The following is an 18,460-nucleotide window of genomic DNA, read 5'->3' as shown; positions in this document are numbered from 1 at the left end:
TAACTTGTACGTATATTTCCCACTTTATTAAATCCTAGATGTACGAGTTACAATGAGTGAAATTTGAGCAGCAAACACCATGATTTAATTTGAGTGAACAGCCTGAATATTCCAGAAATCAAGTCTTTTTTACACATAATTTGGTTTGGGTTTCTTCCACAGAACACCTTTTTACTAAACTGTATTTTTAATCCGTTTAAAATGACGCTGGTTCCCATAAACGTTATTCGTTGTTGGCAATTCCTGACAACAGGACAGTACTAACTTGGAATCTCACTCTGCCTTTAAACAAATATTTTCTGCTCAGTTTTTGGTTGAAATGGAAACTCTTCAGATTAACTGAATTGAGCTTTGTGCTGTTTAATACTTTGTCGCGTGCGTGTGTTGTGTATTTGAGTCTGAGGAGAAAAAAAAGGGGTAGCGGAAGCCACTTGTACAGATCTTCGTGTCTTCGACCGGATACTCGGAAAATGAGATGGTCAGATTAAGTTTTATAGCCCAAGACCGCTATTGGAGTTTGTCTGGGCAAAAAATTTAAACGCTGTGTTGTTTTGCTTATTAGTTAGCGACTTTAATTCGCAAGCTCATAAGAGGACGCGGTGTCAATTCTTCTTTAGATTCAGCAGAGGAAGAGCAAGAGTTGGTAGGAGAGGGCCTTGGGTGTCCATTAACAGGAACCTTAAGGTGAATATTGGCAAGAGGTGGAGGTACGTGCGCAAATTGGGCAGAAAACTGAAACTGCGGTTCATGAAGAGACTCAGACTTTTCAAATTGGGAAGACGTTTCAGGATCAAATACAGACGACGCTGGACGATCGTAAGAAACCGAAGGCGGTATAGAAGGTCCAGGAGGAATAAAGTCAGGCAAAGAAGACGCAGAAGACGAAAAGCAAGAAGGCGACGAAGACGACGGAGGCGACGAAGACGCCGACGAAAAAGGAGAAGATATAGGAGGCGACGCCGACGGAGGCGAAAGCGAAGGAGACGGCCTTCTTGCCGTCTTCGTTTCCGTTATAGACGACGGTGGAGGAGAGTGATTCGAAGAAGGGGAAAACTTGTCTTCGTTTACAAAAAAAGATACACAAGATTACGGTAAGAACAGGGTTTATGGTATGGTCAAGAAATAGAAAACACTGGCCCTTACTGTGTTGTCGCTTTGACAGGGCTTAGAGATTTTTTCTTTGTTTAATTTTGTTTTATTCTCCCAATCACCCATTATTCTAAACAATTTTGCGATAGTCTCCATACATTTTTATAGGGTGCCAGGCAATTCTTATTCACGGTGAATTTACGGACCCTGAGACGGTACCCATAAGTTGACTAAATTTGTTTCACTCTAGGACAGTGTAATCATCATTCTTGGCAATATGCCAGTTCCTTTATAAAGCTTTATCAATAGAATCTTTTTTTATTTTAAACTAGGTATCGCAGACGCTTCTTGCTCGTAAGGCGCAAAGGAAAATGGCGTAGAATCCGAGGGTTACGACGAAGATTGATGCTAAACGTTGGAAGACGTTGGAAAACTGCAAGAGTTCGTCGCGGAAGATTATGTATAAGACGTGGCAGGCGGTATACGAGGATAAGACTATTAAGAGGGCGAATACTTAAGCGTGTCGGAAGAAAGTGGAGAAGAATAGTTAGGCCACGAAGACGAAGGAAATGGAAAAGGAGAAAGCAAATAAGACGACGTAGAAAAAGAAAACAAAGAAGAAGGAGAAGGCGTAAGAGACGACGGAGGCGACGACGAAGGCGACGACGTAGACGTCGACGACGAAGACGCCGAAGACGTCGACGAAGGCGCAGAAAGTTGTCACGGAGACGAAGACGATCAGTTTGCGTGATGCGTTACTGGTATCATGGTCGTTGGAAACCAGTTATAAGACGACGTAAGGGTTTCTGCATCAAGATACAGGGTAGATGGAGGCGATGGAGGTAATAAGAATGCCTAATGGCTGTTTTATATTCTATATTGTCACTTGTTATCGAAAGCTAGTCGATTTCAAGATGAGAAGTGGCGGCAGATTTATTCATGAATGGCATTTTACCTTTTTGTTGCATTTCTTTAGGAAGATTCGGATCTTGATTTATGAGCCAACAATCGGCGACAAAAGTGTTGAGACATTGCGCTTTTTCAGAGTCCCTTCCCCCCGCCCCCCAAATCAGTGTTGGTAAGCAGAACTCAGACCCTGGTGAAAACTACAACATTGTAATGGGAAATGAGGGAAGACTGGAGTACCACATTGAATCAATAACAATCATGAATTTGGCAATGCCATATGTTTGCGCCATCTCAGCTATTTTTGTCGCCGTTTGTAGATGATTCCGATCATGATCTGTGTGCCGTTGTGAACAAAATGACGGCTGCTTCTTTGCATTTTCGAGGTTGCTGTGAAAAGGATTAAGATAAAGTTTTGAACGACTAGTAGATTTATACTAAAACAATCAGACTTTTCGCTCTCGATTTCTATGCGTGATAGTTGACTCGGGCTGCGCCCTCGTCAACTATCACGCGATAGAAATGTCGATCTCGTAATCTAATTGTTGAGTAGAAACAGTTTCTTAAATTTTAAAACTTGAAATTATTGAAAGAAACTGATGAGTGTGCGTACACAACTGCTAAGTTAAAGTGAGAGCTCAGTCCGCGCGATGTTTCTACAGCGTGAAGCTCTATTAATGCTAAGACGAGAAATGACTGGAATCGTTATTGGAAGCAAATTTCAGTTAGAATTGTGCTAAAAAATAATGTTTCGCTCTCGATTTCTATGAGGTGATGGTTGATTCGGCCTGCAGCCTCATCAACAATACCTGTGAAGAGTTTCCAGCTCAAAATCTTAATATGTCTACGGGTATTGTTTCTTCTCAACATCTACGGGTATATTACGAACTCACAATGTGACCAGCTCCGAGATGGCTTGATAGCTCAGTTGGTAGAGCACTGCACCGGTATCGCAGAGGTCATGGGTTCGAATCCCGTTCAGGCCTGAATATATATATATTTTTTTCAGGCTTTAATTTCACAACTGCTCATGTTGTGTGCATAACTGCGATGATCTATCATGTCTTCATATCAAAATCTTATTGTTAAATAGCCTTGCTCTGAAGTGAATAAGCTCTATAAGAGCCCAACCTTAGAAAGGTTCCACCTGAAAATAACACTAGGGTACCCGGTGTGGCCAATCTTGTTTCTTTTGTTGCGATCGATCTACATTGGGAATTATCTGAAAAGGAAGTCATTGGAATTAGGTGGAGGACAAAATTTTCTATCCTTCGAAAATGTTAAAGGGAGTTTGACTGCCTCAGTAAGATTTCTTCTTGGCCTGATATGTGATTACGTGCACAAGCTAATGTAACACGTGAAACGGCTCTACACCCGCCAAGTTGTTTGTTGTCATTTAACTTTAACAACCCTAACATTCTTTGAAATGAAAGTTAACCCGGGTTAGCCATCACTTTCTCAACTTACAAATTATGTCATGGTGAAACTACTAAAGTGAGTAACAGAACTTTTCCATATAATTTTTACAAGTTTTTATGCAACGCAACTACCTAATAGCGTGATGTAGTCTTTAGATATTGGCGCAGAAAGTACGGCAAATATGTAAACAAACGATAAACTGGTTTGCTCTGCTACTCAAATAACTGGTATGAATAGATCAATCATGTTTAAGAACACAGGAAAAAACGATTATAAAATATTTTATTCTGGCAGTGCCAAGCTAATGTGAATTTGGTTTGAATTGTTAGAATACGAGGAGGGCGCGTGAAAATAGGGCGAAGAGGACGCTATCGGCCAGTCAAAAGACGTGTAAAGGTACTTGTTGGTAGAATTTGGAGGAAACCCAAGGTGTATGGTAGAACATTGAGGATCTTTTACAGACGGAAACGTAGGCTTCTGAGAATAACAAGAAGGCGAGTGAGGCTCCGCTATGGACGAGTATGGAAGAAGATAACAATACCACGCAGATATCGTAGAAGATACACAAGAAGACGAAGACTGCGCAGGAGAAAGAGAAGACGACGACGAAGGCGAAGACGTAGAAGGAGGAAACGAAGAAGAAGGAGGCGAAGAAGACAAAGAAGAAGGTCAAGGCGTAGGAGAAGGAAACGTAGAAGAAGAACACGATGTGTGCTGCGTATACTCTATCGTCGTCGATTAAGACCAGTGTATAGAAGACGAGGTGGACTGGTGATGCGTGTGCGTAGAAGATTTGTGAGAGTAAGGTACGTTTGACTTAGCATTAATAAACAAATACACCACGTGGGAAATTGCGCCACATTCATAAAATCAACAGACACATTTGCTTTACAAGGGAATTGGAAAAATTCACCACATGAGCGAATGGCCGTCATTAATCCATCGATTTTGCTCCTTCCTTTCCGTCCAACATTTTGTACAAATTCCTTGCGTTTCTTCGGCCATCCTTCAGTTTGTGTGGACCTGTGTTTTCTGTTGCCCGCCGACTTGTTTGGATATCTTATTTTTGTAACTACAGCGGAGACATAATGCTATGGCTGAATGAGGTCTTTATTTCTTATTAAACAAACGTGACACTTGGCAGACGTGAGTCTTAAAAAATCAAATCCCGAATGAAAGTAAGACTTCGTCTTCAATATAAACGCGCAAAAACCTAAGTTTAACTTTAATACTTGATATAAAATTGGCGGAAGTCTAAGGAAAAATAAACGTTTCAAGAGGTTAGGTTCAGGTATTGTCTATCAGGTCAATTTCGATCATTTTGGTTGGGTCTATGTCTTTATCTAGTATGACGAATATGTTAAAGTTGTTAGTTGTTTTGGCTTTGCAAACTGTGACTGTATATCCTTTCCATCGCTCCTCTTTTAAAGTTACCTTCACGGTCTTAAAAATAGCTGTCATAACGTTTCAAAATTGCTTGAAGTGGAAAAAGGGGGAATACCCAAATAAATCCTTTATTAAGCCAAAATAAAAACTGCATCCCAACAGTTTTGTTCGAAAAACAAGCCGTAAAAAAACCTGTATCCGGCTGTTGAGAAATCTCCATATGTGTTGAATTCTTCTATTCTTATGATATTTACGCTTCTTTAACCGTTCTGATGTTTTGAGTATGGAGTAGGCCAGTTTTATATTTTTAAGACTAAAGGAATCAACGATAAACTTAATTACTGGTCCCAAGGGAAACAGTGAGTTTTGTTTGCTCGAGACCCTCAATGTTCTGCCGCGGGACCAGTCATTAAGTGTTTTGTTAAACCTCCCAACTCAAAAGTTGAAAAAAACTGCGAAGAAATCGTTTGCTTTACGCCGGCTGGGTACAAATTTGCCGTGGTTTTCAAGGAGCACGATCTGATCACGTGCAATTCGAAAGTTCATGTTTTTGTTTCCCTAGGGAGTTAGTGAGTTTTGACACACGACACGTGACACGTTTTCCTCCAATCGGAAAACGTATTTGAGTTGGGAGGTAAAACAAACAAGCTTATTTGCAGTTATTCATCGTGAGGAGTGTCTTTCTTTTTCTTAAAAGGTACGCAAGACGAAAGCTGTACATCAGGCGTAAACGTAGATGGATTCTACTGAGGAGACTAACCCGGCGCATACGTGTACGCGTAGGGCGGTCTTGGAAACCAGTGCGACGATATGGCCGCAGACTGTATTACACCTGGAAAGGCCGAAGAATACCGATCAAATTAACGCGCGGAATAGTTAGGGTTTACAGAGGAAGAAGATGGAGACGACTGATATACCGAAGAAGGCGGGGAAGATATAGGAGAAGAAGGTATAGAAAGCGTTTCTTGAGAAAACGAAGAGCGAGGCGACAAAGACGCCGACGGAGGCAGCTTAGAAGAAGGCGAAGAAGGCGACGCAGACGACAGCGAAAGAGACGGCGAAAACGGCGTAGGAGACGTCGAAGAAGACGTGGCAGATGTGTATTATGGTTCCAATACCGCCGTAGATGGAGAAAGGTGTATAAAAAACGCCGAGGACTGAGAATTAGAGTTGGAAGAGGCTGGAAGCCATTTAGGTAGGAAAAGTTTGTTTTGCCTCTGGAAGGAAAATGATATAGTGGTTTAGCGTACGCATTTTTAGGGATGTACTGAATAATTCTGTTATTGGTACAAGAGAAAGGTGTGTCTAAGTCAACATACACAAATAAGTCAATTAAGTTGAATTGACTCATTTAAAACTCTTTCACACTTACAAACTCTGAGTGGCTTAAATGTGACACTTATTAAAATTAAAAGTATTTTAGATCGATATTATTGAAACTGAATATATGAAAGATCATATATTTCAACTGCGTAGAAAAATATATTCATTTGTGTTCTTCACCATCTACGAGTATTGTACGAACTCACAACGTGACTAGCTCCCAGTTGGCTTGAGAGCTCAGTTGGTTCAGCATTGTACCGGTATCACAGAGGTCATAGATTCGAATCCCGTGCAAGCCAGAATTTGTTTTTCAGGCTTTAATTTCAAAACTGCTTAAGTTGTATGTATAACTGCAATGATCAATCATGTCTTCATATCATTGAAACTGTTACTAATTCGCTGGATGTCTGTGGCTGCTTCCATCCAGATTCATACGAGGAAAAGTGAGAATTGGAAGAAAGGTCGTGCGACGAATCCGTAGAAAGATCCGCGTCTGGATCGGAACACGGTGGAGGTTCGTCAAACGGTTCGGCAAATCCCTACGAGTGAGATACAGAAGGCTGAACAGGAAGCTGAGAATCGGCAGAGGAGTGAGAGTACGGATCGGAAGACGATGGAGGCGAGTTTATTATAGAAAGCGAGGAAGACGAAGGAGACTGAAGAGGAGGTTGAGAAGAAAGAGAAGGCGGTACAGAAGGAAGCTGAGAAGGCGACGAAGAAGGCAAAGACGGCGACGTAGACGGCGCAGAAAGCGTTTGAGAAGAAGACGCAGCTGCGTACTGCGTTTCCGATTCAGAGGAAGGTGGAGAAGAGTGTACAGGCGAAATAAGAGTCTAGTTTTCCGTTACGGCAGAAAATACAAGTATCTAAGGTAAGAAATTACTTGCTTCTTTGATTCGATCTCACAGCTACAAAGGTGACCCTTTCTATATACGGAATCTTTCTGTAAATTTTTTTTTTCCTTGAGATCCCGCTGCGATTGTTTTGCCGGCTGCAAACCAAGAAGGCGATAACGAACGTTTGTGTGTATAATACCTGCCAAAGGCCTAATCAACTATTTCCTCGTAAAAGTCGAAAGCGAATAATTAATAAATTTCCTTCAATCAACGTTTTCCAATTATTTCTTTACGTTTAAAAAGCGCGCGGAGTGAATTGTTGTTTGAAATTTGAAACCGTTTACACGCGCTCGTCAGTACATTGAAAATTTTGTTGTATAAAGTAGCATAACAGTCAATTTACTCTCTTTAGTGTTCTTTGGAATCAAATTTGCAGTAATATGTCTAAATCTTCTTCGAAACATCGGAGAAACGAAACAAACCTTGCTATTATGCGGACAACCCCCAGCCACTGCACACTTATATGACATGTAGTGTACGATAGCTCAGCCAATCAGATTGCAGCATTTGCATTGGTATAGTAGAAGAATTCTACTGGTAGCCTTTAGTGTGCATATAGCTGGATCTCTTCCACAAAATGGCGACGTTTCTCTGGCGTCTAAATGGAATTTCGTTACAGCTAAGTTACTGGGTAATTTAACTCTGCAGAAGTCTTAACGAAGCTAGGACACTCGCCCTTACTCGACTTTAAAACTTCGAAATTGTTGAATGGACTGATGAGTGTGTTTAGAGGGCAACAAGATTCAAGTCTCAATTCGACTCTGGGGCGTTTTCGCTATGGCAAGAAGTTCAGTCCTAATTAATACATAAAGCTGAAATAATTAGAAATCACAAGAAACTTTAACAATCACCTCGTACAATTCATGAGCTTACAATCTAATTATAAAATAATATATAGTAGACCGGCAAGGAATTTTGTCAAGGAAATAAATTTTGCAAAAAGGTGTAAAATAGATAAAATTTGAGTTGGCCTGCTTGCCAAAATGCGGCTACTATGACACAATTAAATGAAGCGGTGAACAGTCCGTACATCAAATTCGCCAAGAGGGTTAAATGAATGAATCATAGTGAACGAATATTGTTGGCATTCACCCACTTCCCTGTACGGCTAAGTTCTAAATAAATATAAGATTTTTTATTCAAAAGATATTTGCCTGATAAATCTGTTGCAGGCTCTTTCGCGGTGTTCTGTGTCCCGTTATCTCTTTGATCCGAGGAACACTTGTAATCAACAAAGCGGGAAAGCGTTCTACGAATTTTATTTCAAATACGAATGTTGCAACCCAGGAAACCAGGTGTCATGTAACACTCATACCTCCCCATACCGGCCACCTCTCTACAGCGGCCACTTACTTCTGTCCCCAGGGTGGCCGTTGTGGAGAGGTTTCACTTTATATAAGGAGCAATTTGCTGTAACTTGGTAATCTATACAAAGAAAAACAGGTCACCTCATAGGAATACGTCTTTCTTGATGTTTCTTGCCTGTTTTCCAGGTATCGTCGTGGTGTTCTTATGGTCAGGTGGAGAAGAAAATTGATTCGATTCCGTAAACCTAATTACCGTCTTCGGGTCAGACTGCGAAGAGGATGGAGACGTATCCAGAAACGGGGACGCACATTACTGATTAGATACGGACGGCGGGTTAGAAGAATAAGATTGTTTAGAGGAAGAGTAAGCATTTTCGGGAAACGAGGATGGAAGGTTATTAGGAGAGGAGTGGGTAGAAGAACAAGACGACGACGAAGGATTATTAGACGAAGGAGAAGAAGGAGGAGGAGGCGAAAGAGACGAATAAGAAGGTATAAGAGAAGACGACGACGGCAACGGAGAATTAGACGCCGACGCCTACGGAGATGCGTGATCCGTGTTCGCCGTGGACGTCGCTGGTATCCTGTTTACAGAACAAGACGCTTATTATGGATACGTTTCGGGAAGATATCAAGACGTATCAGGTAATGCCCTAAGTGAGCAGGGACCAGGACTTAATTTAGGACGAGAATCAACGAAAATCGACGAAAGTTCAAATCATCGCGTATTTTTGATCTTCAGCTCGCATACACTTTCGTCCGGTGCATCTTGTGCTCTCCCATCTAATTTGAACTTTAGGGTACAAGAAACCTTTTGCAAGTTTGACAAGCAGATGTTACCAATTTCTGCCTGTGTCCAATTCGTTTGACCGGTCTTGATGAAAACTCATTCCTCGCCCATGTCGACTTTTGCTCTCGTTAAGTACTGCGTTTACAGTTTTGACCTGATTTTCAATCTGAAATTCGAATTCTTGCGGTTGTAGAAAAAGACTTTTAGAAGCTCGTACTTTGAAGATTTGATTTAAAGCATTCGTATCAAAATTCATTAACCCGTTCTTTGCTGGAATGACGTAAAATAATAATAGTATAACGAGAAAGTGCTCTCAACCTTGTGGCTTTCGACATACTGGACATAAAAAATGAATCTAATAATGGAACTATAGATGAGCAATTAAGTCGAAACTAAGTTTAAGTGAGTTTTGTATTGTAAAAAAAAAAAAAGTCGAAACTAGATGATCGCAGATGTCAAGCAAGTAGTCATTTCTAAAGAAATAACAACCATAAAAACAATAAGAAGAAATTAAGCTGCGCAGCACTTTGAAATTAGATCATGTTAACAATGTTTTTGAGTAATAAATACTAGGTTGAACTTAACATATTTGTCGAAACATTGCACAGAAGCAACAACAAATTTTCTCTGTACCCATCAGAAATGTTTTAAGTTACAAACAGATATCAGTTATAATAATTAAATGGTACCAGCAAGTTGAAATAGCTAAAAAAAAAAACTTTAAATAACAGGGAACCGGATTAAATAACTCCTTCATCATTGCAACGACTGATGAAAGGCTCGTTTCGTCAAACGTTTCGTCAAATATCTCAAGTTGAACCAAGTGCGTTTCTGTTAATAGTAATAGTAATATTAATAATAGTTAATAGTAATATTAATAGTTTCAAATCCCAGACAAAAAGCCACTGCACTTGAACTGAACCGTTAGGAACACCCCAATAGCTGTTGTGACAGTTCTCAGCGGCTTAACAAACCAGTGACGCAGCTGGGTCATTTTGCAACGAATTTTTAACTGCAGGCCCTCCGGTTACCATCTCACCCGAGTAACATATTTTTTGCTTGGTTTTCTTTGAGAGAGGCGTGGGCCTCATGGTTAGTGCGCTCGTCTCCGGATCGAGCGGTCCGAATTCGAGCCCTGGCTGGGGACATTGCTTACATTACTCTCACAGTACCTCCCTCCGCCCAGGTGTTTAAATGGGTACTGGCGAACTTAATGCTGGGGGTAACCCTGCGATGGACTAGCATCCCATCCAGGGGGAGTAGAAATGCTCCCAGTCACTTCATGCTACAGAAACCGGGATAAGCTCCGGCCTGATGAGCCACCTGGCTCGTATGCAGACTTTACCTTTACCTTTCTTTGCATCGACATATCTGTTGCTTCGGACGTCAAACATCGCCTTCATTTTCAATCATCTCTCATCCAAATTAATTTACTCCGTATAACCCAACCTGGTCTGTTTGGGTTGAGCTCCGGTAGGGGGAGGGAGCGGGAATCAGCCCAGACAAAAATCAATTTGGATATTCATGGCGTAGAATGCCTATTGTTCTCGGGACATTTACTTACAGTTCGAAAAAGTGTATAGGTATGTCATGACGCTTATTAATATTCATCGATGCTCCGAACGAGCTGTTTTCATTGGTTGCTATGAATGCGCGACAATACTCATTACCTCATGATGAGGCGGTAAACTAAACAATGAACTCTCCGCCTATTGTTTCTTTCTTTGTTTCAATGAACTCAACGTGCTTTTGTTATTTGAATTGCGGGACACTGAAAACCAGCAATTTTTACAGTATCAGCAAACATAAATCCAGATCTGGTCTGAGTTGTTCAAAAATTAAAGGTGATATTGTTTGTTTACCATTTACCCAAATTATTTTGTTATTTGTTATTTGCCACGGTGTGCAGTCACGGTTATCCATTTGTAACTTTCTGATCTCGTAACCGTCGAGCAGCCACAGCATTTACCATTCTTTTAAGGTTTTCACCTTTTCGGTTTGTTACGCTACTCAGAGGCCCAACCGTTACAACCTTCGTTCATTACTGATGAATGATTTATCTTTTCCTTTTTAACTACATTGACAAGTTGTTACATGTACGTGGGATTTTTTCTCGTTTAGGAGAATTTTCTCATGACGTAATATATAATGACACAGCTCCTTCAAAACGACATTTTTCGGAGCATGACAGGAAAGACCCTGATTATCCTCACTCAGTTCAATCGTAGTGCTCAATGAGGCAAATAACGCAAGAAAAGAGATTTCACGTGTTGTATACTAATTGCCATGCGCGAACTGTGGGGCTCGTTATATTGGTGAACAAGAATTCTCAAATTTTTAACATCTTGGCTGTAAAGAGAAAAAAAAAACGTTCAGTTTCTAAAATTAAATACAGACATGCCAGGAAAACTTTACGAAGAAATTAAAATGACGGGGCTCAAGGATAATCTACAGAAATAGGTCTTTGTATTTTAGACAAGTCGGCTGATTACATTTCTCCGTTTCCTTGTGTTCTCGTTGTAGATTCGTAAGAGGTCTTACCTATATACGTTATAGAGCACGCTGGATAAGGAGAACTTATCCAATACATATCCGAGTAGGAAGGACATGGCGACCTGCAATACGATACCGCAGACGATTGTTTATCCGTTACAGACGAAGGAGAAGATTGGTGAGTTTCTACCGTGGCAAGCCAAGATTCCGAATCCTTAAGCGCTGGAGAGTGATCAGAAGAAGAATTTACAAAGGAAGAAGAGCAAGGAGAAGAAAGCGACGAAGAATGCGAAGGCGAAGGAGGAGGAGGACAAGGAGAAGAAGACGAAGGAGGAGAAGAAGAACAAGGAGACGAAAACGGCGAAGGATAAGAAGGAGAAGAAGGAGAAGGAGAAGAAGAAGGCAGAGAAGAAGGCGCGGAAGGTGTGTTTTACGCTTCAGATTCTATCGTCGCTGGAGGAATCTCGTTCGCAAAGGAAATAAATTAGTGTTCCGCGTTGGGCGAAGATCTGGATTTGTCAGGTAAGACTTAGACGCAACCTTTTTTACCAAGGACGAAGAGAGAATTTATTAAGCGATGAGATACTCTGTCATAGCTAGTGATTTAAATGAAATAGGGTATATTACTTTGTCGCGTGCAAACTGGTCTCAAACCTGAACGTTCATTATGTTTCGAAACGATCAAATAAATAGGATGAGTGGGCCTTCTGGGATAGAGGATCAGTTTTCGTATTAAGTATGTGATAGAGGTGCATTTTTAAATTTACCAAATTATGGGAATCATATATCATTACTTTACTAGCTCTAAAATTCTGGACTACCATACCACTAAACGACCCGTGAAGAGGTCAAAAAGATTGTTAAGCAGAGAGATCATTCTTCTTGTCACAACGTCACCACTGGATACACTATCAATGGTAGTTCGAGATCTGTTTATAACGGGGGGACTGCAAATTTTTTCCGGTCCTTAGGGCGTAAATTGAGGTGGGAGCCCAAACAACGTTCGGCCCCTCGAGGCTAACGTGTTTTCGCCCCCTGGGCCCCTCCCCTAAGTCCGCCACTGGTTGCCATTAGGACAAAAACGTTTAATATAAACAATCACAGGAGAGCTTCCACTTTCCACTAGAAATTCCCGCGAGTCCTTACCGAAAAAACTTGCAGTAAGAAATATAAAACAATAAAATACTTTTTTAGTTTTCAATGCATTAACATCCATTTTTGTCTTTTTTCAGGTTCTACAGAGGCAGGGTAGTAGTTTACTACATGCGAAGACGACTAGTCATAAAACGTACTAGTCGTCTTCGATTCCAAGCCCGTATACGACGTTTATGGCGTACATTACGGAACTATGGCAGAAGGGGCTTCGGTTTCCGCTACGGGAGAAAATTAAGACTGCTAAGAATCCGGCGAGGAAGAGTTCTGTACCGCTTTAGACGTCAATGGCGATTCCTACGAAGGAGACGAAGAAAGTCCAGGCGAAGAAGGAAGATAATAAGGCGTAGAATTAGAAGGAAACGAAGACGATATTTGCGAAGGGTACGAAGGCGACAAAGGAAGAGATACCGACGAAGAAGAAAAGCACTGAGGCGAAGACGATTAAGAAGAAGACGGCGAAGGCGACGTCGACGACGTAGAAGGCGCAGAAGGAGACGACGAAGGCGAAGAAGACGTAGAAAACGACGTCGCTGCGTAGTACGTTTCCGTTATTTGAACAGATGGAGAAACGTATACCGCAGAGGGCGTTTCTTTAGGTTCCGCACGCGGAGAGGATACAAACGAATCTAGTAAGTCAGAAGTAAAAACATCAGAAGGGGCTGTTTTCAATGAAGGGTTGTCAAAATAGCAGTTTTAAATACAACACTGCCAATTTTGCTACATGACCCGAAGGTGTCAGCCGACCTCCACCTCGCACAGACTTTGCCTTGTCAGAATAGGTGGCCACGCTCCACAGCTTTTGTGGTAATGCGCCTGGTGTTGTCTTTAGTCGACACTTAATTAAGACGTATTGTAACCTAGGATAGCAGCTGTAATGCGGAAGTGTAGCAAAAAAAAAAGAAATTCAATTGAATTGGGCTGATGACCGGCTTAATATCATCAAGGCTGGAAGCAAACGCCAAACTTTGGTGCTTTGAAGTAGAGTTAAGGTTTTTAGAGGGAAGAGAGTGAGATGTGGATTATATGTTTTGGTAAAAGTTTCTAAATAGAGCAAAAATGAAATGATTCGCAATTTGATTTTTGGGGCTCACAATGTTCAACTGAAAGTTATATTCTTTTGCACTAGTTTCGGAAGACGCGTGGTGCGTTACAGGAAAGGAAGAAGGTGGAAAACCGTGCGCACCATCCGAAACCGAATACAACTGCGTGTAGGAGTAAGATGGAAAGGAGTAACGATTCGCGGCAGGCGGTTCGTGATAAGATACAAAAAGAGACTCCGACCTGTCAGGATCACACGCGGTAAAGTTAGATGGCTTTGGAAACGACGCTGGCGAATATTGAAGCCCCGCCAACGCATACGTCGATACATCAGACGACTACGGAGAAGAAGAATTAGGAGGAGACGTCGAAAGAGAAAGAGGAGAAGGCGACGTTCAAGAAGGCGACTAAGACGCCGAAAGAAGAGAAGGAGACGACGAAGAAAGAGAAGACGCAGGAGGAGGCGAAGGAGGCGAAGACGACGAAGAAGAAGACGTCGCCGTTGCGTAATGCGCTTCCGCTATAGAGGCAGATGGAGGAAAGTATATCGCTTTGGTCGTAGATTAGTAACTCGTATGAGAAGAAGATACAGAACAATCAGGTGAGATACCTTTTTCAAAAACCATGGTAATGATAACAGAAGCATTAGTAACAGTTAATGTACGTTCATTGTGTACTTTCTGGTGTCATTTTTTATTTCTTTTCCCTTATCGGAGGCGATTTTGCTATACCTACTGTAGTCGGTATCGGTGTCATGCGCCAAGAAACGATTACGTTAACGATATATGTGCCAGTTTTCACCAGTAGTTTGACTGTAACTGATATAAACTTGGATTGGTAGAGCACTGGAAGAATACACAAGTTCAAACAAGAGCATTGATGGCACTCGAGCCCTGTCACGGTCCCTTAGTAGTAACCCTCCCCTTCTCCGTAAGTGACCCTTAAAGGTAGTGGCCTCTGAAAAATCATAGGTTCCTCCAAAGGAAACCAGCCAAACAAAAACTTGAAGAATAACATGCACCTAAGTACGTATTCGTTGTCTTTCTGTTTCATACTGTGATACATGTAGATGTTTCTTTTGCCATGTCCAAATCAGGTACTTTAAAGGAAAGATCACCATCTTCGGAAAAAGGCGACTACTGATAAGACGTCCCAAAATAACACTTCGCGTAGGAAAGTACTGGCGTTTGGCAAGTAAATTCCGTCGAAAGCTGACCATAGTCTATAGACGACGACGTCGTATCCTGAAAATCCGACTCGGAAGATTCCTCGTAAGATACAACAGAAGGTATGTACGAATCAGAACTCGCAGTCGACGCTATCGGCGCCGAAGAGTACGGCGAAAACTGAGGAGGAGAAGACGAAAAAGAAGGAGAAGAAAACGAAGAAGGAGAAGAAGGAGAAGACGGAGAAGAAGACGAAAGAGAAGAAGAAGGAGAAGACGAGTAAGGCGAAGAAGACGAGTGAAACGGCGTAAACGTAGAAGACGTGGTTGCGTGATACGTATTCGATACAGACGACGCTGGTTGCCAGTGTATCGAAGAGGACGTCGTTTTGTGCTTAAGAGAGGAAGGAAAAGACGGTATATCAGGTAAATACTGATGTTAGTATTGCTAGTGGCAAGTGTGATATCTTTGCCAGGATTTGATGACGTTCAGGTTCTGTGATCCCTATCGTGGAGCTTCAGCAGTGACAACGGCGACGCTGATTACGACGCGTATTCAAAAATGAATTTACATTTTACCTAGTACAAATGTCAAAATTTTCCAGATCTGTTCAGTATACTTATGGCTCCTAAAACTTTTACAGACTAAATATGTAACTGACAGCGTTCACTTCCAAACACAGATACGAAAAATTAGCTTGGTCATTTCACGCTGGTATTTTGCAGAGGACGGCTTAAAACGCACTTGCCCAGACAATGTTTTTTTCTCCCTATATCTTTTATTTGGTGGCGGTCTCGTTGCCGTTGCCGTCGCAGTTTGCTTAAATTCCGTATTTTCTCTTCGATAGATCACTTTTTCTGCCCTTTTTCTGCGTTGTGTAACACAGATCAGTGAAAAAGGTGCTACATACATCAGAAATTTGAAACTTTACACCCCCGCCCCCATAATAGAATGGACCTTACGAATAATTACGTCACATGCTCAAAATTCGCCACCAAGCCTCGTTTGTGCAAAATTTTTTCAAACCTCCGGTACATTCGCGTTGTTTGTAAAGGGGTTTTCTTTTCATCTCTACTGCTTTGGGAATTTGTTCGTGATAACATTTACAATTTGCAATGTCAAAGCGAGGGTTGGTGGTGATTTTGCAAGTCTGATGTCATCATGCATATTTCGTGCGCCAATAGACCACTTCTGAGTTGACTTTTACGTCTGTGTCAAAAGGAGTCTTCGTTCAAAACCATACATATGGAAATGCGTTCCGCAGACATGTTCATTTTCATGCAAATCAAACTCATTTTCATATAAAAGGTTTTGCACGAAGACTCGTTTTGAAACAGAGGCGAAAGGTAACTCGGAAATGGTTGATTTTGAGAATTATGGCATTTGATCACTCTAGTGAACCCCATTTTTGGTATTTCAGACAGTGGCTCGTTATCATACTACATACTATAATACTAAGAATTTTGAAAGTACCTACATATTCGAAGTTTTTTGTGCGAAAGCCCTTAAGTTTTGTCAAGTTTTAAAAAGAAGGCAGATGCCGGCCAAGTTATTACAGAGTACCCTCCAACAACCTTGTCTGCTGATTCTATTAACAGATTCATAGGCGGTATGTTGAAGATCTTAACACGACGACGAAAATGGCGCACTTTACGTCGCCCGAAACTTAGAATCTGGCGAAGAGGATGGCGTCGCGTACGAGTTTTTAAGAGACGCTTCTTCCTGCGCTACAAGCGTAAGTACCGCAAATTGTTGATCAGAGGAGGAAAAGTACTATGGCGTTTTAGAAGGAGTTGGAGGATGATCAGACCCAGACGGCGGCGGCGATACAGAGGTAGGCGAGGAAAGTTAAGGAAGAGACGAAGACGACGCAGACGCAGAAAGCGCAGGAAGAGGAGGATTGCCAGACGCAGACGACGAAGGCGAAGGCGAAGACGAAGGCGTCGTCGCCGATGCGTCTTGCGATTCAAGTGGCGGCGGCGTTGGAGACTAGTGTATCGGCGAGGCAAGTTCTTGAGGTTCCGATATAAGCGACGACCAGTGATTCTCCGGTAAGCTGTTTTATTGAAATGCATTAACTGTTGAACTCGTCACGACGAGTTTTATGTTGTTTTCATGAAATAGACTTACTTCACTGGATCCAGAAGTAGCTGCTTAATTGAACAAAGTTTACATTTCATAATTAACATATTATCACTTATTTCAGTTTTTGTTGTCCATTGCGGACTTTATGTCTGCATTGATTAATTGTAGAAGAATTCTTTTCTCATCTGCTTCCAGGTAAAAGACGTAATGTTCCGTCTTACAATTCTTATTAGAGCTATTGTAAACTGAAATTACGTCGAAGAGGATACTGGTAAAGAAAATAAACAAAACAACAGCTTCCCTGCCATTTTCTAGTCTTGGATGTGAACGCTTTTCCCCTGCGGGTTCTTTTGGGGTGTCAATACCCATTTTCGTTGCGACGCGTGAGCACGTTATTATCTGCAACTGAAATTAAATCTCGGATTCCCTCAGGGAAAAGCGTCTTTGCAAGAATTGAGGAAGATCGATGGAGATTAATAACACTTCCTGGCCATGCCTTAAAAATCGACTGTTGACAGATGAAAATTCTAATATAACTGTTGTTACTTTGTAATCACCAGATTTTACCGTGGCATATTCAGATTCAAATACGGAAGACGATGGCAAATCATACGAGGTACAAGGCGGCGATTCAGAGTCTATTACAAACGTGGATGGCGTCCGTTAACAGTTCGCCGAAGGCGATTATTTTTCCGTTTCGGCCGGAGGATCAGGATGCTAAAAATACGCTACGGAAGAGTGAAAATGAGACGATATCGCCGGTGGATAACAATGAGAAGAAAATATCGACGAGGAAAGAGAACTCGGAGGATCCGAAGAAGGAAGCGAAGAAGGAGGAGGAGACGAAGACAAAGAAGACGAAGAAGGAGAAGACGAAGACGGCGAAGACGACAAAGACGACGCAGAAGAAGGCGAAGACGGCAAAGGCGAAAAATAAGGCGAAGAGGAACGCAAATCATTTATCGTTACTACGGTAAATGGAGGCGCGTATTTAGGAGAGGGAACTCATTGAGATTCCGCTACGGGCGCTACGGATGGAGATTAATCAGGTACGCTGGTTGTTTAGTCCTCCTTAGTCGACATATGGTAATAATCCGATATTAAGGTTTCATACAATGAACCCCTTCGAAAATGCCTCCACCCCTGTCGTAGACTATAGGTCAATCCTTGCCCAGTGTTTAACACTTGTGTAATTGTAGTTAAGAGATGACATTGTAAGATAGTGGTTTGCCGCTAACTGTTTTTATGATGTTACTTCAAGACGTTTCGGTTAGTGCTGAAGCCTTACACGTGTTTACACGTGTTTGCACGTTAAACGCGCGCCGTAAAAAGGCGACTTGTAAAATTTAAAAAAAACGTAGCGCGAGTGTTGCACTTGCCAAATAGTTGTAGACCTCTTGAGATTTT

The 18,460-nt window shown here is 41.7% G+C and overlaps 3 protein-coding genes across 3 annotated transcripts; all 3 read left to right on the top strand.

Annotated features, from left to right (window-relative positions):
- The first annotated feature begins 201 nt into the window (after positions 1-201).
- LOC145472792 (uncharacterized) lies at positions 202-6,233 on the top strand. The gene is made up of 5 exons (XM_081454983.1): positions 202-257; positions 618-643; positions 822-1,022; positions 3,963-4,082; positions 5,449-6,233. Exons 1-5 carry the CDS (start codon positions 202-204, stop codon positions 5,997-5,999), a joined length of 954 nt encoding a protein of 317 aa, XP_081311109.1. The 3' UTR covers positions 6,000-6,233.
- Positions 6,234-6,520: 287 nt separating this feature from the next.
- On the top strand, positions 6,521-12,282 carry LOC145479155 (uncharacterized). The gene is made up of 3 exons (XM_081457427.1): positions 6,521-6,994; positions 8,513-8,971; positions 11,640-12,282. Exons 2-3 carry the CDS (start codon positions 8,532-8,534, stop codon positions 12,133-12,135), a joined length of 936 nt encoding a protein of 311 aa, XP_081313553.1. The 5' UTR covers positions 6,521-6,994; positions 8,513-8,531; the 3' UTR covers positions 12,136-12,282.
- Positions 12,283-12,389: 107 nt separating this feature from the next.
- LOC145479154 (uncharacterized) lies at positions 12,390-16,477 on the top strand. Its single transcript, XM_081457426.1, has 2 exons — positions 12,390-14,403; positions 14,899-16,477. Exons 1-2 carry the CDS (start codon positions 13,826-13,828, stop codon positions 15,395-15,397), a joined length of 1,077 nt encoding a protein of 358 aa, XP_081313552.1. The 5' UTR covers positions 12,390-13,825; the 3' UTR covers positions 15,398-16,477.
- Positions 16,478-18,460: the final 1,983 nt, after the last annotated feature.

Source organism: Orbicella franksi, chromosome 2 (assembly GCF_964199315.1).
Source record: "Orbicella franksi chromosome 2, jaOrbFran1.1, whole genome shotgun sequence".
NCBI classification, from domain to species: domain Eukaryota; kingdom Metazoa; phylum Cnidaria; class Anthozoa; order Scleractinia; family Merulinidae; genus Orbicella; species Orbicella franksi.
The sequence above is the reverse complement of the archived record's forward strand: the minus strand, read 5'-3'. Positions and strand labels throughout refer to the sequence as shown.

Excerpts from the sequence above, each read along its gene's own strand:
- LOC145479154 (XM_081457426.1), top strand. The coding sequence starts at position 13,826 with ATGATTCGCAATTTGATTTTTGGGGCTCACAATGTTCAACTGAAAGTT. Across the intron at positions 14,404-14,898 it reads AGAAGATACAGAACAATCAG|GTACTTTAAAGGAAAGATCA; the intron begins GTGAGATACCTT and ends TGTCCAAATCAG.
- LOC145479155 (XM_081457427.1), top strand. The coding sequence starts at position 8,532 with ATGGTCAGGTGGAGAAGAAAATTGATTCGATTCCGTAAACCTAATTAC. Across the intron at positions 8,972-11,639 it reads AAGATATCAAGACGTATCAG|ATTCGTAAGAGGTCTTACCT; the intron begins GTAATGCCCTAA and ends TTCTCGTTGTAG.
- LOC145472792 (XM_081454983.1), top strand. The coding sequence starts at position 202 with ATGACGCTGGTTCCCATAAACGTTATTCGTTGTTGGCAATTCCTGACA. Across the intron at positions 258-617 it reads CAATTCCTGACAACAGGACA|ATTCAGCAGAGGAAGAGCAA; the intron begins GTACTAACTTGG and ends ATTCTTCTTTAG. Across the intron at positions 1,023-3,962 it reads CGTTTCCGTTATAGACGACG|ATATCGTAGAAGATACACAA; the intron begins GTGGAGGAGAGT and ends AATACCACGCAG.